At 41.0% G+C, this 22,143-nt stretch overlaps 1 protein-coding gene across 2 annotated transcripts in view; it reads left to right on the top strand.

Moving 5' to 3' along the window:
* stk11ip (serine/threonine kinase 11 interacting protein) overlaps positions 1-18,109 on the top strand; it is a 39,122-nt gene extending 21,013 nt beyond the window's left edge. For both annotated transcript variants that reach the window (XM_079263995.1, XM_079263996.1), the window contains 4 exons: positions 5,800-5,884; positions 6,822-6,904; positions 16,488-16,708; positions 16,991-18,109. In XM_079263995.1, coding sequence (XP_079120121.1) covers positions 5,800-5,884; positions 6,822-6,904; positions 16,488-16,708; positions 16,991-17,131 — 530 coding nt within the window. In that variant the 3' untranslated portion in view covers positions 17,132-18,109. The remainder of the gene's footprint in view (positions 1-5,799; positions 5,885-6,821; positions 6,905-16,487; positions 16,709-16,990) is intronic.
* Positions 18,110-22,143: the final 4,034 nt, after the last annotated feature.

A 22,143-nucleotide genomic window follows, 5' to 3' on the forward strand; every position in this document is an offset into this window, starting at 1 on the left:
CTTTACAAGAAAACACGTCAAGAGTTCTTTTTAAATCCAAAAACAATACAATGTGAGCCGTACGAAGGTTCCTCAACATCCTGCAAGTGCTCAGTTAACCTCTTTAACTTTCACACTAACAAAAAGGCCAGATAAAAATGTTTGATTTGGAAGAGAATAAACAGAATAAATGTGTTTTAGCAAATGGTTGAGATGGTAAAACAAAGTTAATAAAATTGAAACACTGAAATGGTTGAACAGTTTGTTATAACGCTTTGTATACACAAACCAATTGGAAGAGATGCTCAGGCAGGTTTATTTCCACAACTTTTTAAAGAAATTAATCAAAGTCACTGCAAATTTACCTGGACCAAATGTTAGACCAGGATCTCAAACGGTTAAGGATTTAACAACCAAATAGGAAGGCTGGCTCTGATACAAGTCAGTGGGTAAGTATACTTCCATCTTTCAAACCACCATGAAATAAACAGCTTGTCGAGCTACCAGTTCTGAGAGGTGAATGTTTAATGTGAAGCAGTTCCTGCTTTAGTACCTCATCACAGGGGGCTTGTTTAAGACTTGTAAGCAACTGAAGCTACTTTCAGATGTCATGGAAGACATTATATACTTAGTACATACCAAGATTGGTGTTGCTGTTTCTTAATATGGTATTCCAGCTGCTACAGTTTGATCACTCTTTGTTTTGGAATACATTACATGTTTTTAGTGGGTGACATGTCTGGATTGTCATAGCGTTGCAAAAATAAGGAAGTCCGTCTCTAAAATAATGTAAAATGTGGTTTGCTACATGTGTTGTTCCAAAACCAGTATGTATATTTCATCATTAGTGGTGCATTCAAGAAGGTTTTACTCTTTACTGTTTTCATGGATGTGTTCGAAAAGGATTTATCTGTTAAAGATTTGCTACCTTTCCATGTTTTGTCCCCTCATGCTGTTGCTGTAAATCTACAGAGATCTCCTGTAGTCAAATAGGCTAAATTCCCTTGTTATGTAGTTTTATTGAACCACCTTGGTACTGCAGGGAGTACTACATATGAGTGCTCCCCTCACACTTCCACAAATCTTATGTGAAGGCTGCTTAACTAGTTTAGCTAGTTCACGTCATCGCCACATGCTGAGAAAAGCTTACAACAGCTTATTTCTTGGCTTACAAATGCTTTAGCCCTCAAGTTGCAAAAGTTGAGTCAGAGTGGAAATAGTGATTTTACCAACATCTAATCTTGTTCTTCCTGTCCAATAAGTTAATGAAAACAATATGCCAACATGCCTAAACTGACTAAATACATCCATCTTTCATTGCAACTCCACACCCTTTCTTTGATACATTGCTCAACATATTGCAGTTCTGTTATCAGCATTTGATCCAGTGAACCAAATAGACTAAATAAATAAAGAGCCAGCTCTGCAGACTGCTCTGGAACCCCCACAGCTGACTGTAGAAAGAAGAATGCTGGACAAACTGGACACCATATTGGACAATATTGTACACCCCCAACACAATTATTGTACAATAGCATCTTCAGTCAGAGGCTTCTTCAGCTCTGCTGCAATCAAAAGTGTTTAGAGAGACTGATAAGTCATATTTGTTCCTATTTTCTGCGACAATATAGTTTTTCTTTAAAGATTAACAAGGTATGATTAAGTTAAGCAATCACACCTTCAGTAAACTGTATCTCATCATTCAAAATCAGAAAGCTTTAAAGTATCTTATTTTTCTTCTTTTGAAGTTATGCAGCCATTAACCCCTCAAACTCCATTAGATCGCACTTGAAAACTATCGTTTATATTGTCAGTATTTTCTCGGGAATGGTAACCCTGAAGCGAAAATAGGATAAATTTCTTAACTTTCTGCATCCTGTATGAAATTTTTCCATCCATTTGTATCCCATCAGTAGTTTACAATCCATCCAGACACTGTTGTGTTTGTTTATGAGATTATCCACAATGAGTGTTTCATGATAATACAATTTCTTATCACATCTTTATTTAAAAATAAAAAAAGATCACTATCACTTCTATGTTGCTAAGAGACTTCTGTTTTGACCAAAAAGTAATGATTAAATCACTTTGTGCCATACTTTCTACTGATTAGATAGTTCAAATTGGTGATAATGTCAAATTATTAATATATAATCAAGAAGTTTATATGTCAGTCTAATAGAACTAAAATAATAGCTAAGAGGACATTTTTGAGACACGGTAACACCAAAAACAAGCAGGGTTGGAGTTTTTTTTGTTGAGGATAGTAGAGAAATGCAGCGTAACTGTGTAATACCAAAAACACCTGGAGGAAAAAGTGTAAATATGTAAATAGTTTAGAGGTATCCAAACCCAGCACTCAGATATCTGTAATTTATGTACTACATTAGACTTCATGGAACAGGGGAGTGTGTTGGTGTGTGTATCTATCTGCAGAGAGCTGCTTACAACTACAGGTGGGAACACCAATGAACGGTCTACAGTGTAACAACTCAACTCATCTGGAACCTCAGCTCAATAAGTACCCAAACTAAAAGTAAAAGACAGTATTTGTTCCAAAAAATGAAAAACCAAAGCAAAGTGAGCGGAGCTGGTGCCACACAGTGCAGTTCCATCTGTAATTTCCAAAATTAGAGACCTTATTTTAAGATTTGAGCTGATCTTAACTGAGCACAGGCTTTTGTTTTGTTTGTTCATAGAAGCTTAGTGAAGTTTGTATTTGAAATTTCGTTTTCTTGAATATAACATTTAATCAGAAAGAACAGTTTTTACATACATGAGAGACGTTTAAAATGTATCTGTGGATGAGCTTAACTCGGGGTGCCCAAAGTAAAATAAAAAAAATAATTTTACCATGAAGAAAATTGACTTTTTCATGGAGGGAAAAGTTTGACAAGTGCAGTAACTCTTTGTAGAATACAATTTCACAATATGACCCTTTGCCTGTTTACACACCTTTCGACACACCTCTAGAAGTACAGGAATATTCCTGCTTTTTTGTGGTTTCTTCACTACTCACACCCTCTTCTTCACAACAAGTCAAACTTTATTTTTACAGCAAGTTGTTTAAAGTGCTTCAAACCAAGCAACCAAGTGCAAACATGTACGTATGAAGAAATAAAACAAGTTAGAACATAAATAAGAGCATCATATGCTGCCTGTTACCAAAAAGCAGCTTCTCTGTGAAAAGGATAAATAAGGAACCACTGAAAATACAGAGATTTAAAACAGTAAACAGGTTTTAAGGTTGAAATTAATTTGTCATTGCCGTATTTTACCCCACGATTAAGCAACTATAATCCTCATTCTGACCTTTCATGGTGTCCCTTTATGTAATTTTTTTTTGTGTGGTTGAATCTCATCTTTTCAAACCATGCAGATATCTTCCCTGCCCATATTGTTGTCGCTCTTGATGACACGCCACATTTCATGACTGTTAGCGTGACCCAGCGGATTGTGTTCCCCACATTTTCTCACCCACTGGTTCAATGGAGCTGAAATCTTACACCTGCAACCAGAGTTGTCTTTGTTGTTTTAGATACAATAGCATATTGAATTAGCCCTTTGTGTGTGGACCTCCTTCCATCAATGTTTGGGTGTGACATTTCTAGTATACTTTTACTCTCCCTGTTCGTCTGTTTTGCTTTCGTACGTTGGTGATTTTTTTCCTTTGAGTCATTCCTCACGTGTGTATTTGCTTTCCTAATCAACGTAACAGCCTGAAAATCTTTACCTTCATCCTAAATGTCTCATGAGCGTGAGTAGAGGAATGTGTTTGACGTCCTCTGTTTGAACAGCAGCAAAGACACACTTTCCCAGCACTTTCACTCAGACGCAGGCTGTAAATTACAGTGCTTTGTCCAAAGGAATCTTGGAAATTTTTATTCATTTCCTGTGGTCATATAATGAATCTTTGGTTGTGCTGCTTGCTTGCATATTTGGTTTTGGAATCATTTTTGAATATTTGGTTATTTATTGAACCAAAAGTCCACAGTTTACTTTCCTACAGGTTTGTTTTAGGGCTGTGGTTCATTGCGGTGTTTCTACACAGTATGGAAAAGGAAACTGAGGGCCAGAAGGAGGTTTGTTATGTTGAAAGCAAGGCAACATTTACTACAAATCAGCTTTTCCAAATGAAAATACTGACTACAGACATTTGCAGCAGAATAACTTTGGAGGAAAATGTTGCAAATGTCTTTGAATTGCACGTATACTATAGGAAGTATCCCAAACATGCACAGATCTCAGCAAAGAAACTGCATTTCTAAGCATAATTAATAAATACAGAGCAACAGTTATATCATTCATCCAATATTTTAAGGGAAAAAGGCAGAATCAGTTGCATTGATTTGCTGTTATTTATTTTTATTAGATTCTTTTGACTCAGTATCATAATGTAAAACATGTGCCAACAGCTGGACCTTAAAACTATTTACTTGCCTTATAAATATTTTACTTATTTGAATTAAATAGTAGAATAGTGTATTCTGACAACCCTAAATATAATCTGGAACATGAGAGTGTGTAAATCTGTATTTGTAATGAGAAAAACATTTTTGTGCTCAATTTAAAAAGACTCGTAATACCCAGACACATTTCCACAACTGAAAAATATTGTGTTTAAAGTGACATAGAGCTTATAGAATAAATCTATTCTGTCATTTGTGATGCTGGGAAACACTCGATCCAAGTGTTAAATAACCAGTTAGTTGAGAGGTATAAGGTGCAAATTAATAAATAAATTATTAAATTCACAGTTATTGTTTGTATGAACCACCTTTTAAACTCAGTCTATTGCTGGATAGTTTTGTCATATCTGATAAGAGCATTCTGTTTGTAACCCCAAGATTGACATTAAAACTGAGAATATTCATGCTCTTCAACCTCATGTGTTCATGTAGGCAACCAACCTCGCTCCAAGCATCATTAGTCACATGGTTTCTTGTCTACTAAATTTGTTCCTGTAAGATTCAAAGAGGCAGCAGATTAGAGAACTCAGACCTGGTAGAGTCGCTTAATTTGGTTAAACAAAATAATAAACATGGCAGTCATTGATAAGATTTGTATTTGGTTAATGTGGAGATCATGGACGGGACAAAACCAGAGCAGCCATATCGTACCTAACATGTAAGGAACACTGAGTCTTCTCTACAAAACTTCCCATCATTTTTACCCCTGTGAACCCCGTGACCTTCCGATGATCAAGTTGGTCGCTGCACTGCTCCTAGCGGTTACATACATATTGCAATTTGCAATAATGTGACATTAATCTCTGACAACATGCACAAATGATGCTTCAGACAAATGCAAAATGAGGAAGGGCTCCATGATAAACACACATAAATAAAAGAAAGTACATTTTGGCCAGAGAAACAAGCCCCTTTTGCTTACTGCTTTGCTGTATTGTGAGAAATCTTATCCGAAGTACAAACTAAAAATTCAGCTTCATACACTTTTTTTTTTTTTCCCTCATTCGGAGATTGAAAACTAAGAATCCATCAAATACAACACGAAAACCGCAGGGAAATGCCTCTTAAAGTATTATACACTTTTACTGGGTATTAAATCATGACTGCGAGGGATTACTTTGCTGTGAGTCATTTGTTTTGTTTTTTTTTGTTTTTTTTTTGTTTTTTTTTATGAAGCTGCATAGTGTGCCTTTAATGAACTCATTTAATACCATCATGAAAGTCGTTTGAACTGGTAGAAAATCCTAAAGTCTGAGAAACTCCAGTTTCCTTGAGCTCAGCACTTCTCGGTGAGTGACTCAAGTGCACGTTACAGAAATCAACTCGTGCCATTTTCTTGTCATTTCTGCAGGAATTGTTCGTGAGATGGCCCACAAATCGGAAAGCAAACTGCAGTCCATCTCGACCAGCAGACTCTCCCCGCAGCACCATCTCTGGTACGCACATCGCCGCCTCTGTACGCCTGCTCTGCCGAAGCAGGAAGCAAAGGGATGCGGCGAGAACACAGCAAAGCTCTTTGATTTTTATTTGTGTAGATGCTGAAAGATGTGGTCTAAACAGCGTTGTGCACATTTGTATGTGGTTGGGCGGTGTAGGTGAAAAGGAGTTACGGCCGTAGAAGCTCTAACACTGCACATTTCTTGCACATCTTTAGTTGATTACAATCAGCTTTTTTTAGACTTCATTTTGTAAAACACCCTCACTAAATTAGCTGGTAAACCACATCTTAATTGGGAACATGTGTTGTTGTGCAAATTGTGAAGCATGTGTGTCCCCTTGTGTAGCATGTTATCACAAACAGTAGTTTTTTTCTTTTTTTTTTTCTTTTTCTTTTTAACACCTTTTGATTGTATGTTTCCTTTCTAATGCAGATTATAGAAGCTTATTGTTGGTCCTTTCAGAGAAAAAAAATGAAATGTGCAGAAATCTCTGTTTTGCAGAAAGCGTATTTTATCCCTTTGGAAGAATTGAAATTAGTGCCACTTTTCATTTAACCAGCAGGAAAAATGCTTTCAGACAGTCATGCTTCATGCCAAGACCAGCCTCTATCCTGAAGTGTCGATTAGTATATGCATGCACAAACACACAATATTGCCGGTTTCATGTTGGGGCTTATGCTGCTGAGCACAATAATTAAAATAAACAAATCAAAGATACCACTGCATGAGTTCTGAAGCAGCTGACCACAAGCGCTGAACATGTGTTCCAGTGTTTGCAATATCCCTTTATCCCTTGTGCTACAAAGTGTAACAGCAGCACCTCCCAACACAAACTCTCTTATCGTGTCCTGATGGCAAATCTATAGATTTCACCAATCAGCGCCTAGTTTAGGTGCAGTAAGAGACACACTAATGATCGACTTCTTTTTGTCAGGCCGCTAGTGTGTGAAGACATCCAGGCAGATGTGGAGGATGGACAGCTGCAGTTCTTCTACATTCTGGCTTTCGTCCTGCAAGGTGACAAATCTGTTTGTCCTTTAAACATATGCAATACTCGAAAAGTAACTTTCTGTGAGAAAGTAATCAGAAAAGGAATCTGCATGTTGTTTTTGTTTTGTTTTGTTGTGTTTTTTTCTCCACAAGCCTCATTTACAACATCTTCATTTGCATTCAGACGGACAAGATTTCAAGACTAGACTTGTCATGACCATTGGCATGCAAAGTTTGACTTGAGGCAAATACAAACACGAAGTCATACAAACATGAAGTTCAAGAGCAGATGGGGGTTTTTTTTTCATTTTTAAAAATTTTTTAAATGTTTTATTTTTTTTTTTCAATATTTGTAAAAAAAAATAAATAAATAAAAAAATGTCAAGGAAAAGTAAGGTACGCCAAGAAATATGAGCCCTCTGGTACATTTTACCGACTTAATTCACCTGGAAAAGTTAAAAGCACAGTCACCTTGGTCATTGGGAAAGACCAGGATTTGCACATTTCAAATTTTTATAGAACTACTCAATCCTTTTCCCAACAATGAGCTCTTCTAAGAAACTCCCCGGGCCTTTTAACTAAAAATAAATGATGCCTAAATGGCAGGAGGAGGATAAAGAAGACATGACTGTCAACTGAGTTAATTACCAGTCATGCTAACTACATGAGAAAACAGCTTTAGGGATTCTTGATGGAAAAAGTAAAGGGATGTGTTTTTAATATGATTAAGACCTGACAGTAACCAGAAACAATGGTGATGAAGTTGAGCACTGGATGACGATGACTGCTTGTAGGATTACTAAAAAAGCTAACCAAGACCACTGAATACACAAGACCCTCTTTAGGATTGACTCTGTGCTGGTTGTTGAACTAAAGAGGAAAGCTTTCTTCATCTTCACTGCAATTGCCATGCAGTAGAAGTCTGCAAACAAACAGCCAAACAAAGTGGATGCATTTATGAAGTTTGTTTTATGGGCTGATTAATTCAGTTTTTGTCATTGGCTGCAATTGGCAAAGAAACAATGGAAGAAATATTGAATGATTTCATAAAGAGCACCTCTGCAGTTAGTAGCCATGGTCATACATTGGGGTTTGTGTTGCAGCCAGTAGCTGCGTTTCCGCTACATTTTTTCACAAAATAAAAGCGAAATTTGTAAATTTTGACAAACAACAATTGCGATTTGCGAGTGTTTCCATTGAACAGTGTTTAATGCATTAGTCTCAAATCTCGTAAAATCTCGTTCCTTGCAAGATTTCACAGAACCGCAAGGTAGCCACGTAGCGTTAATTTGGGGTTTTCTACTTGCTGCAGAGAACTAGCTACAACTTTTCAAAGCTTTTCTTTCACAATTTCTCTTCTTTTTTTTTTTTTTTTTTGTCTTGTCCAGCATTTAGGCAAGCAGAATGATGGTCTGGATGCTGTGTTCTGCTGAGCAAATTTTCTCTGCCAAGGGAAGCTTTATAGATATAATGATCCCCTTGACTTTCTGATTTTTTTATTTTATTTCTATGTTTATTTTGTATTGTTGTTTGAATTGTAGAGTTTGTACTGCTGGACCAGAGAGGACAGACAAAAGACAGAAAGAGAAAGGAGAAGAAACACCTCATAAGAAAAGGGAAAGAGATAAAGGGAGAGAAAAGGGAGAGAAAAAAACAACAACTAAAAAATAACCCAAAAACAAAAAGAAAGAAAACAACCTACAGATGTATACATACACACATACAGGCACACACATACATATACACACATATACACACGCATACATACACATACATATACACACACGTATACACACATAATATATATATATACACAAATATATACATATGTACACATATACATATGCACATACATACATTTACACACACACCTCTATGCACACACATACACACACATACATACGTACAAACATATACGCACTTGCCAGTATTAACACATATACATACACATACAAGCCAACTTTAGATCATAGTAACTAAACTATGAATCTGAAAAGTTAAATATAAATGAGAAACAAACAGAAATGAGAAAACTAGCTGCTGTTAGTGAATAAAACTGCGTGACGACTCGGTGACTGTGTCACATGCAGAACATGCAGAGTGGAACGTGTTCCGGAAAAGGTGATCATGCCAGTGTGACCCTTCCCACACAAAGGCAAGAGGCACGCCAGGAGTACCCCCGAGACCAGGGCCATCGGCAGCCATCCCCAGGCGCAGACCCCAACCGCCCCACCCCGGAGCCAGCCATGCACCGACCCAGGAGGAGGCAGAGGGGGGTCCCAGCCAGAGTCCCCCGCAGTCAGGGGGAACAGGCCCCAGCAGGCCCGGACCAGCGAGGACCGGCCCCGCCGGGCACCGGCCACCCAGGGCAGACAAAGCGCAGGCCCCACGGCCCCAAGAGCCCAGAAGCAACCCCCCACCCCCGCAGGCAGAGGGCCCAGCCCACACCGACGGAGGGCCGGGATCCCCAGACCGCCACCGAGCGGCAGCCAGGCCGCACCCCAGCGCACCAGCAGCGCTCCCCGAGCACCAAGATCCTCCACGCACCCACGCACACAAACACACACACATACGCACACACATGTGCACACACACACACACGCACACACACACACACACACACATGCACCCACCCACACCCACACGCATCCACACTTCCTCCTTAAACACACCCTATACACCCATTCTCTTACACACGCTCAAACTCACACTCTCCTACCCCCGTTCTTTATACACACACACCCCCTCACACACACATCCCTGCTCCCTCTATAATCACCCATTCTTCCATACACGCATACCCCACTCTACACACACACACACACACCTCCCTACACCCCTCTATCCACATTCACAGTCCTCATTGTACACCCACCCCATCACTTCCCTGTACCACCAACATAACCCCACATACGCACCCCCACCCATCTGCATACACCCCCCCTTCCTCCTATCCCAGCGGCCACCCACTTTCCTAAATTCTTTCACCCTGATCCCCCCACCCCCCCTCTACCCTAACATTCAGTCACCACTTCATCCATTGGCTCATGCACGCCCTCACCTTTCTTTCCCAACGTGTCCCCTGTGAGATACCCCCGGGGGAGCAGGGGATAGGAGGGCCCCGATCAGGGCCCCACAACTACCCCCCACCCCTGTCAATGCCCCCCCACCACTCCACACATGCAGCCGATCCAGCACCACCCAGGGCCAGCAGCAGTCCCACCCCTGCCAGGCCAGCCCAGACCCAGGCCCCCTGAACAGCACCACTCCCCCGCCCAAACTCCTCCGGCACAGCCCCAGAAATAGGGGCGTGGCAGGACCCCATTGTCACCCCCTCCCTCCCAGCTTATGAATGATTGTGAAGTGTGTGTTGTTTGCAATTAAAATTGGGAAGAAGTAACCACATCATGTTGGGAGCGGGACCACCAAAGCAGCCCCGCCCACCGCACACTGCATGGCCCGTCCCCCAAAATATGTCCATGTGTTGTCAGTGTGTGTTTTTTGTGTTATGTTGACTAAGTGTAATTAAAACTGGGAGGTGAACCGATGCTGGGTGCAGCGATCGAAACCACCTTGATGGCCTCTCTCACCATCCAGATCAACGTGTCCACCTCCCAACGCCCTGCCTGTGTGTGGTGGAAGGAGGGGAGTCCGGGGATTTAGGTCCTGAGGGAAGCGCGCCTCCCTCAAGAAGATGAGCCACCTGCGGCACGAGGCACGTCCCCCATTCCCGGGGCCCCCGAAGGACAGGCCAAGGGCAGCTGCCCCAACAACCAGGGCCCTCAGCAACCCCAATAAAGGAGCCGCCACCGGCCCCAGAAGGCACCAACGAACCACATGCAAAAGTGGGGGGGGGGGGCAAAGAAGAGGAGGGGCGGGAGAAGGAGAGACAGACCAAGGGCCCACCGCCCCCACACCCCTAGGAGACGCCCCCACCCAGAGACACGTTGCATTCCCTTCTCCTTTACACACCAACACATTCACACCCCCTCACCATCAGCCTGGTATACACACACACCTACAGACCCACACATACATCTATACACATACACACCCATTCTAACAGATACACGGCCAAAAGATTAGTCCACCTCCAAAACCCTACATCCCACTCACCTCCCTGCCCATCACAAAACACCCCTTCTCATTCTACCTACCCTAGAACAAACCACTACAACTCCCCACTTCTCTCACTGAAGTCCTACCCCCTTCATAATCATGACCCTTCACCCCCCTATAGACCTACATACACATGCACCCCCCCCACTCCCCCCTACACACGGGCCACTACCCCCCATACACATGCATCTCAATACTCCTCTATATACACACCCCTATCTCCCATGCATTTAACACCAGATTATCCACACACAAGCCCTTACCCCTTCCCATACACACACACACACACACACACACCCACTCCCTCATTCACAACCCCAACCCCCCACACAATCATGTACTATCACACGCCCCAAAACCTCCACCCCCACACCTACATGCCCTAACACACTCCCCCTTACACACAACCCTACCCCCCACAAACTCATGCTCCACTACACTCCCCATAAACCCCCCACATATAAACCACCACACACTTCCTACACCCCACACACTCATGTACTATCACAGTCCCCTAAACCTCCACCCCAACACCCCTCACACACTCCCGCATACACACACCCCTCACCCCCTATACCTTCATGTACCGCTACAATCCTCTATACACACCCCGCATATACACCACCGCACTCCCTCATACATACACCCCCACACATACATGCCTCAACACACTCCCACATACACGCACCCCTACCCCCCATACATTCATGTACCACTACACTCCTCCATACACACCCCATATATACACAGGCACCCCCCCATCCTCAACTATCTTGGGCCCGGGTCCCTCTGCCGGGCACCAGGGCACGGACCCGCCCCCGCTGCAGCGGCAGGTCCAGGTCAGCCCAACCCCCCCACGGCAGGGCCGACCCCCGATCCCCGAGAAGCAGGGGACAGCCCCGGGCACCGGAGCCCAGGACCCACACCCCGCCCACCCCACAGCGGCACGGCCACCCGTCACGGAGCCAATACCCGCCGATCCAGCCCCCGCCAGCGACCTCGCCCCACCGCCAAAAGGCAACTCCAACCATTGATCAACCCAAGGCCTCCCGCCAGGTCTGGAAACCTAGCCCCCCCAGTAATGAAGCAGCCAAGATCCCCGTCCAGGGGTCCACCCCAGACCCATAGCCACCTGAGCCACCCAGCCACTCCCTAGCCCCGAGCAGGATGAGGTCACACTCTCCCCCCTACACTAAGTGATGGAGTTGATCACAGGAGACCAGAGAGAGTGAAATTCAACTGACTGATCCTTTGAGGAGGCAGACATCATTTCCATGCTGATGTAATCTAATAACAGATTTCTAAACTGCTGGATACACAGATTCAGTTTGCTTTTCCAGTTCACAAGGATAGTTTTCTTTGCAATGCACAGGCTGCTGAGGATTGGTTTTGCTAAATTAAACCCTATGTTATTTTCACCTAAGTGACTCAATAGGCACAATTTGGGGTTTGCAGGGATATTACATTTAAACAATTTCTCTTCTAAAACTCTGAATTTTTTTATTGTGATATTTAGTTTTTCCAAATTCTAGCTGTAATGGAAATGCACCAAGTGGCACAGGTAGCATTTGAAAAGAAGCTTATAGAAACAAGGATGGACTCCTGCGCACACTTCACACCTCAAATTATAAAACCATCATTTGAAATCTTTGAATTGACCTTCAAAGAGAGTTGCATGCAAGACAGAAGAATAATTTTGAGGGGGAAAAAAAAGGATGGATTTAGTTGAAAACATGAGGAAAAGAAACCGAAAATAAAACTAAAAAACCTTACCAGAGTAGGTGTACAAGTTATTCAGATGCACAAACCTTTGCTCTTTTCCTCCTTGTCATTATTAAACCAAATGACACAGAAATCTCTTAAAAATGAGGTATTCCTCCAGAGCTCACTGCATTCAAATCAAGTCATTCTCAGACTGAAGAAAAAGGTCAAACTAACTAGATTGTAAGCAGTGATGGTCGCCAACAGTAAGTAAACTAAAAGGGCCCGGTAAAATCCTCAGTATAACTACTGCTTCTCTCGATTTACTGAACGTAAGTGGCAGGATAAAGTGCTTTAATGGAAAGATAACAAACAAAAGAGATACAAGATTTTATTTTCCAGAAAGATGAAAGCAGATTAGAAGACAGGAAAAGCTTTATATATATATATATGTATATATATATAAAAAAAAAACAGGATCAGGTTTGTGGGCTGCAGCTGATCTGAGGCGCCTGCCAGCAGTCCACGTTAACCTTTGCCAATAAATGAGGCAGAAATGCACTGTTTAGACTCAGTGGCTTGACAGATGAGTGTATTTGCATGCGTGTGGTTAGGACCTAATGTATTGCTGCTGCAGGATGCACGTCTTAACTGTGCTACAGTAGACACTCTTCAAGCCAAGGTTGCTGCAGGCTACACAGCTGTGCCTGTCCATGGAATTTTAGCTGGCTCAATCTCAGCATGTCCAGATCTGCCTTTTTCCCTCAACTTGTTACTATTTCTGACATATGTTAGTTCGTAGATGAAAGTCACTTTGCAAAGCATCATTTACCCAGAAATGTTGCCTTCAGCATTGGATCAGAGGTTAAAGTATCTAAAAGTTCAAACTCAATGTGAACTATAGGCTCGCAAACGTGCTGCAGAGTGATTTGGAGACTTAACGGCTTTCATTGTATTACGTTGTAGATCTTGCAACATAAGTACAGTTCCCTGAGATGACTTTAAACCATGTGGAGCAAAGGGATAGTTTCATGTCAACTCAGTCAAGCATGTCCACGTCAAATTAGTTGTAGTTTTCAGTGATTTAAATGAAGATGTATCGGCTTAATGAGGACTAATCAAAATTTGAAGGCAAAGAGAAAATCATTATGAAGCTACTGTCATTTTTACACGCATGCGATCTGATTGGGAAATGCTTCCTAAATTATTGGGCAAGTTTGAGGGCTCAAAAAAAGCAAAGCAGGAAATGAATATTTCTTATTTTACTAAAAGACGAGTACTTTTACATTTTTTGAAGGTTTAAAATTGTGCAGCTTATCATGTTTTACAGTTCTCCAGAGGAAGAAGGAAAAAATAGTTAAATCTTTGAATTCGCATCACTTGATTAACTACGACTGTTAAAAGGAAGATAAAAAGGAGGAAATCATCTGAACAAAGAACCACTTTAAAAGCACAAAACACACACTTTACTACCACCTCCATTCAGAGCAAATTGGGATGCTGTGTAAAAGGTAAATAAAACTAAACAAAAAGATTTTACTCATATTGTTAAGCACATTTTATCCCCAACCCAAATAACATACCAGACATTTTAACATTTTATAAAAAAATATGAGCTCATTTTGAATTTTATCTCATGAAGTTGGGAAAGGTGATGTTTTACCATTATGTAACATTCCTTCTACACATCCATCCATTTTCCAAACTGCTTAGTCCAATTCAGGGTCGCAGGAAGCTTGAGCCTATCCCAGCAATCATTGTGCAAGAGGCAGAGCACAACCCAGTCAGGTTGCCAGTCCATTGCCGGGCTTCTACCATAGACTGTAAAAAGATTGACAGAGTCTCCGCTACATCACCTATCGGTTTCCGAAGAGCTGAATTGAAGCGGTAGAGCTATGGGGGGGGCTGTGAACGTGGCGGTGGATGACTGACATTGAGCAAACTCTGACCTGCCTGTAGCTAAGAGCTAACTGAGCTAACAGGAGCTAACAAGCTAACGGAGGTAAGCAGGCTAAATCAAAGTCATGCTATTAACCAGCTAAAAACTGTGTTTTTTCTACGTTCTTCTTACTTCAAGCAGGAGATCTGGTACCTGTCAATCAAAAGGACACGCCCCCTAAATATGCCAAATTTCGAGATTAAAGTACTTTTAAATGGGGGAGTTAGAAACAGTTGTCATGAAGGTAAACCTGACCTATTAAACCAAAAATGGATTTATGAACCAGGCTGTAAAGATGTTTATTTCTGCTGTGAAGTTGGTCTTTTGAACTTGGGAGTCTATGGTGATTCGCTTTGTTTTGGAGCTCTTAGTGAATATGGGGGGAACTGCAGTTTTTTGCACTTCCGCATAGGCTTCACTTTAAACCGCCGGGGGCTCCATCCATCTTTCATATACAATCCTATGGCTTCTACACATATTTGCAATGTTATTTTGAAGTTTTTTTGAAAAATATTTCCACGGTTCTTTTATAGGTTTTACAGACTGGTGAACATCTGGCCATCATTATGAGACGCTCTGATATCTGAAATATGCCTTTCATGTGCTGGCCACTTACTGACCTGTTGCAGATTAACCCAGTTAGATGTCAAATGCTCCTCCAGTTGGTTTGGATTTGTAAATGGGCTTAAATAGAGCTTTTCCAGTCATGTTGACTCAAGGCACTTTACACAACATGGCACAATCACCCATTCACACACATTCATACCCCAATAGATACTTTGGGGTTCAACGCAGGGTTCAGTGTCTTGCCTAAGGACACTTATGAATGTAATCAGAGGAAGCAGAATTGATTGGAAGGTCAGAGGACGAGTGCCCCTCCTGAGCAAGTTGTACCAGTTACTTTTGTTGCTACGTCTCAACTTTTCTAAGATGTGTTGCTGCCATAAAGGTCTAAATGAGCTGATATTTTCAATAAAGTGTTTTAACAGAAGATGTTTTAACATCTAATATAGAAATAAAATATATGCTTGTAAGTAGAAATGTCCAATATTATTGACCAATATTGACATTAAAAGGCAATATCAGAAAATGTCAGTATCAGTTTTTACTTTTTTAATTACAAAAATTTTACACTATATGCACATGTTTTATATCAAACTCTTCAGCTCCGTCTCTTCTAACTATAAAAGAGAAAATATAAGAGATATCATGCATAGTTTTCCAAATATATTTGTCTGTTTGGCACAGCTCGCTCCAAAAATATTGGTATCGTTTGATGTCAGTTTTGGAAATTAAGAGTTTGTCAAAATTAGTTATTATATATCAGTTAAAAAAAAAGCCAACTGTGAACATCCCTACTTGTAATATTTGCATATCATTGCAAAATTTTTTAATTTATAATTCATGCAGTGTCCTAACTGTTTTAAAAGTGACGTAGTAAGTATCACCACAATACTGACCTAGTTTGCTGAAACACACAGTCGTATAATGAAACTGTATAACGAAATTAAGTTATTTTTTCTTGACACTTGTTTTCAAGAGGACATGTTTTTCAAGGAAACGTTGTAATTACAGTGTCATATTTTTGTGTAAGGTCCTTATAAACAAACCAGCCGTCTGGAACATCTGGAGCATCGGTTTGTGTCTGTCTGTCTTTCCCTTTCTATGTTTAACATACCGTTTAGACTGCTGGACCCAGTCGGCTTGTTTTTGGCAGATTTAACCCAACAGGGTCTCATTCAACCTAGTTTACTGTTTAATGGCCCTAAAGTCTTATATAGATGTAAAATGTGGATTGATGAAGTAGGAAATTTAAAGTGGGCTAAAATGGTTTTTATATTTGTCTTTCAGAGGACATTTGGACTCCTTTGACAGTTCTAGCAACCCGTGAGACCCTGTACCTGCTGAAAGAGGATCACCAGTGGAGGAAAAGCAGCTCAACGGCGAATGGAAACAAAGACGCGAACAGCGGCAGCATCACTGTCTTGGAAACTCTGCCGATAAGCTGCGTGAGCTCAGTTCTCGTGTGGCCGTCAGACCAGTGCAGGGTGGATTTTAAACTTTATGATGAGGTTAGTATTTCCTCAGCTGTCCTTGCCTGCTGCAGACAAAACATGCAGGTCCAGCCCACACTCATTTTCCCATTTCCCTAAGAAAGAAAGAGGGAGGTTGTCTGAGGTTACGGCAGCATCCTCGTTTGATTAACTTAAAAACAACAAGTGAATTTGAAGGAAATTAATGCTGCTGCTCCTTTTTTCTAGTCATTCTATAAAAGGTCTGTTGCAGCCTGAAGTGTCACCAATAACTTTTGTTTTGATGCCTTCTCACGTTGTGTTTTTGTGTGTTTTACTTAGACTGTGAAACAGGAGAAGACGTGGTGTGTGCGCTCAGAGAGCACTGAGCTCCTTCAGGGTCTGCTGGCCTGGGTCAGGGCACAGTGGGAGGCCATGTTCGGAGTAAAACTGCACACAAGCCTGCAAGACAAAGCTGCATAATGGAGGAAGGCACAAAACAAGCACCAAAAAAAAAAAAAATGGAAAAGTTGTCAACTATGTGTGTGTTCTTGTGTGTTTTGCAAAGTCTGCGTTGGTGCTGGGAAAAAGTTTAGTGAGCAATGAGCGAGTGTGTCTTTATTTTCTCTCTTCACAGTCTGCACTCAGTCTGGTCCCATTACGCTTGTTGCTTTAAGCCAAGAGCTTGGAAATGGTTGCACTCATTCATGTGGCACACAAGCCTATAAAAGCTCTGGTTGCATAATTCCTCCCCCAGAAAAAAAACCCCATCCCGCTGAACTTTTCTACAACTGAAAAGGAATGTGCCTTGTTTCTGTTGCAGATGCCATGTTCTCCTGTTGACATGCACCTTCATGTGTATCATGTTCTTAAATCATCTGGAGTGAAATGGAGCGGATTTGGCCATCTGGAAGTGAGGGTATAAAGTTGGGTGGGGATAAAATGGTCCAAGGATTTGTCAGGAAGTAATGCAATGGGCCTAAAATATGTCCAACTCCCCCTTGTAAAGCTAAACAGTCTCTCCCTGCTGTCTGGGGGCAAAGGGAGTTTAGGCATCACGCGCTTCACACGAGGCTGGGGGTACAGACCCCCTCAAACATATTGCACCCAATTTGGGTGTTAGGTCATGTAAAAAATGATTCCAACTTATTATATATAAACATGAGATGTTCTTATATTTTGTTAGTTTTGAAAGTAATCTCTTTTTTTTATCATTTTCAGAGTAAATCAGCCCACAATCAGAAATGTAATTGTAGCTAATTGTCGAAGTAAGACATCAGTTTTGAAGCTAATAAAGAATGATAACAGCTGTGTGAATTGTCCATGTAGTCACTGTGCTGTGAAACTATACATACCACCATGGACAGAGGCAGTAAAGACCATGGCGAAGCCTCCAGTGTCGATTCAGCTTCACAACTCCATCTTAATGTATGTCTTCGTCCATGTTTTCTATCATGAATTGATGCCAAATTTTTTTTTTACGTAATTGTTCCATGTACATGCGTGAAGATAAAAGTGCCGTGTTTACTTGTGTGCTCTCTTTTATTGAAAACTTCACATTTTGCTTCTCTAGACTTTGCGTGTCCTTGAGCATTTGTTGTTGTTCCTGTTGCAAATTTACTTGAACAGGTTTAGTTAAATATGTCTGGGCTTTTGGAGCAGAACAGACACATTTCATTTCCTGGTAACGCCACTGATGCCTTCATGATGGAGATCTTAATGGCAGTTTTATATTAAGGTCTTGCTCTCTGTTGTATTTTTTTTCCCCTCTATCTGCATGTGTTATTGTGTTCTCTTTCAAGTTTGATGAAGAAGTGTGTAATTCCTGCATGGAACAACTATCAGATGTGAGTAATTCCTGGGAGGATTTACTCATGTCTGACAGGTGATTTTTGTTAGGTTGACGAAATAATACGCCGCTTTGAAGACAAAGCTGCACACACTTGTCTTTGCGTGTCAAAGCAGCACAATCTAGTTGAAATCACTACAATTCAAATAACAATACCGCTCTTTTTTTTATTTCAACTTTTGGTTCTTGTTGAAAAGTAAATCCTTTGAAGAACGATAATAAGTTCCAGAGGATTTCTTGTTTTCTATTCCTATTTTTTGGTCACACTGTGTTCTTTTTGGACACTCAACGCTCAGTCCGAGTCCAGGTTCTGCTGTGTGAAAGGTATGTTAGCCAGCTCCAAAGTGTAAATATGTCTTCGTCCACTGGTGCTGTACATATGCTGTGCACATGCTTGCTGAAGACCTGGATCACCTTCTGGTGCAGCCACGTGGCTGAGCACCGCCGCCACCAGCCCCGCCCCGAACCAGTGAACAGCAGCAGGTTTACACACAAATGACTGGTGACTCTACTCACTTGCATCCTCAGACAGCCTGGTTTTAATGTCACTCCTGTAAGTTTGATACACACAATTAGCAATTACTTCTGGTCTCTGCAGCGGAAAGGTGAGAGGTGAAATCACAGTGATGCTGCTATGTTGCCATGCTTAAAGGGGCAGAGTCGACACATGGCACAAACTGAAAAAAAACTGGGCAAATTAACGTAAACAAAAGCTCACTGCAGCTGCACATAAGTTTGCAATAAATACATTTAGTAAAAAAGTTCAGATTGGATTCATAACTCCTCTTAATCAGCATCATATTGCTTTTTTTTTTTTTTTTTTTATGCATAACCCTGTAAAGTTGCCTCTTCTGAGAAGCAGGGTTAAAACAGCATCTAAATGTGTATTTACTTTCTCCCTGGAAGAAGGGGGAAAATGAGCTTAAATGGAAGCAAAAACGAAGGCACATAAAACTGAGTTAATGGTGAAGCATACTGTACATCATTAATTCTACTTTATGGGTGTGATATGGCATCTGGCACCATTTTCCTCACTCTCACATGCTCGTACTAAGCCATGCATTTCACATTTTTATTGTCGTTCTCCATGTGGTAAGTGTTTGTTGTATTTTCTGCTTTTTTTTTTTTTTTTATGGCTCTTGATGATCTAAATACTGTTTCTGAACATCCTTCATCTTCCCAGGAATAAACAGCTTGCGAGGAAACACTGAACCTTTTAGTTTTTTGGCCGGTGCGAGGTTGAAACTCAGCCCTGAAAAATCTGTGAGTCATAATGACTGCATGCTATGAATTTATGTCGCAAACTTTTATGTTTTGGGAGGAAATAAGCAATCTAGCCTGACACTAAAACATTACCACAACACGTGTGCTAGCGGTAAAGAGAGGCGGGGGCCTACACGGGTGGGCAAAAATCAAAAGGACTCCATATCGGTGAGTCCTGCCCTTGATCAAGCGGTTAATATTCCCTCTGTAGGGCTGTAGGAAGGAATTTTGAGCTGTAAGAGACTTGCCTAATCCCAACATGATTCCCATTTGGTGTTCCTCACAACTTTTTAATCCTTAAAATGTGTTTATTTTGTCATATTTAATATGCCTGGGTGCAGGTGAATGAGTTCATGCCTCATTCAGACCAAAGAATCGAAGGAAAGCAGAGAGGACAGATAAGATGAGAGAAGCTGGGATGCAGCACATGGCTGCTTGGCCCTGCACAGACATCTGACCGGACTTGACTTTCCACTGCTTCCTCCAAACATTTCAGGTTCTTTGCTCATTCAGGAGCATTACAGCTGCAGTGTGCATGACAAGAAATCTGTTGTTTTGCTGAATGCCAGAGCCAACCAGATTCTTGGATGGTGGGCCTCCTTGTTTAAAAGCTGCAGTCACGCAGCTCTCTGTCAGACCTGTGTGCTGCCAAACTGTGGTCCTGGGAATGACAATGGGTCCTCAGCAGAAAGATTAATGATTAGTGTTGTTCACGGTGCACTTTCTCCCCACATAAAGAAAACAAGAAAATAAACAGATTAACAGATTCATGTTATACGATTCCTCTGAAATTAGGCGGTTTTTGACATGGGAATGTTTAAAAGGCAATCCCACAAATTTTACACATTAACGTTAGTTTAAGTGACACAGAAAACTGTGTGAACTTAAATTAGATGAGAGAATTGTGGGATTTCAGCGTTCAAAGCCAATGTGAAACATCAGAAAGGAAGGGGACTGATAAAAGATGATTTATGGGATGAATTGTCTCAGCTTACTGCATCAGCCTTGACCATTACTTTTCCAAGTGGTGTCTTGCTGGCAAAACTGTCCCAAAGCAAAACTGGAAAGAAAAAAAGGAAAACTACTGGAATATCATCGTGAAATTGCACAGGATAAACACACAAATTACAGCTGTATAAATGCAATTAAACTGATTGTGCTTAGGAGGTTCAGTATTTCTCTCTGGGCAGTTTGGAGACAATGTTTCTGACGTGATTTCTTAAGCTATTAATGTTACTGGGTAGACTAAATATTCAACACAGCTCTCACTTTGATGCTTTTAAGAAAGCCTCCACAGTTTCTATAAAGTTGAATCATAAATCCAAAAGTGAAGATTACAACCTTCATAAAAGTCGGACTTATTGCAGGAATGTTGCAGCTTATGGACCTACTATGATGGCAATTAACTGCATGTTTTTGGAGTTTATCCCCCCCCCTCCTTTTTTATGATAGAGTGAGGTCACTTTGTTCTGTCTGTTGTTTCAACTGTAAATTACTGAATGTTCATGGACCCAGGGTCCCAAAAGCTTTACCTGCAGAATGGCAAAATTATGTTAAGCAAGTATGGAGACCAATAAAATCACAACTAAACCAACTAAAACGAGAACAGATGGATATGAAACAGCCATAAGTACATGATATTTATGCAAAAACAGAGATAAAAAAAAAAAAAAATAGAAAATGATGCCAAATCTCAATAAAGTGACAAAAAGATGTCAAATGATAATGAAAACTAAAGCCAGAGCAGTGATGCTAATTAACCAATAACATGTAAAATGGCAGCCTGAGTTTGTGGAAACCAAATTAGGTTGCAGAATCCAGAAGAAGTTCAGAAACATAACTGCATTAAAACATCCGTCTTGTCTTTTGTCCAAAGCAGGCAATTAGTAGTAGTAGTAGTTCCTCACAGATTGTGGGGTGGAGGGGTTTCAACAATATTTGTTAATAGAATTAGCACATAGCTGATTAACATCTAGTCCATATCTGAGGGGTCACATCTATATGTCAGTGATGATACATATTCTACAAGAAGTAACTTAATGAGCTGATGGTGGGGTAGAGAGGGGGCTTTACATGTATGAGCCCTGGGACTCGATGACTTTTCATCCACCCCTGTGGTGTCACACATGCACATTATTCCTGAAGATACAGTATGCAAATTATACCGTTCATCATTATAATTTGAAAACTAGCAGACCAAGTTACTTTAAATCTAAATTTTAAGTTGCTTATTTTACTCGAAATGACAGTAAGAAGCCAAGCAGCGTGGTTATTCATTAAAATGTATTGGTATCCATGTTTTTCGCATTACAAAGTGGTTTAATTGTGTTTAGTGTAATTTTAGTTTCTGAAATTGTAACCTCTTAAAGACCACATAACACTT

This window comes from Telmatherina bonti, assembly GCF_933228915.1.
Source record: "Telmatherina bonti genome assembly, chromosome: 24".
Taxonomy (NCBI): domain Eukaryota; kingdom Metazoa; phylum Chordata; class Actinopteri; order Atheriniformes; family Telmatherinidae; genus Telmatherina; species Telmatherina bonti.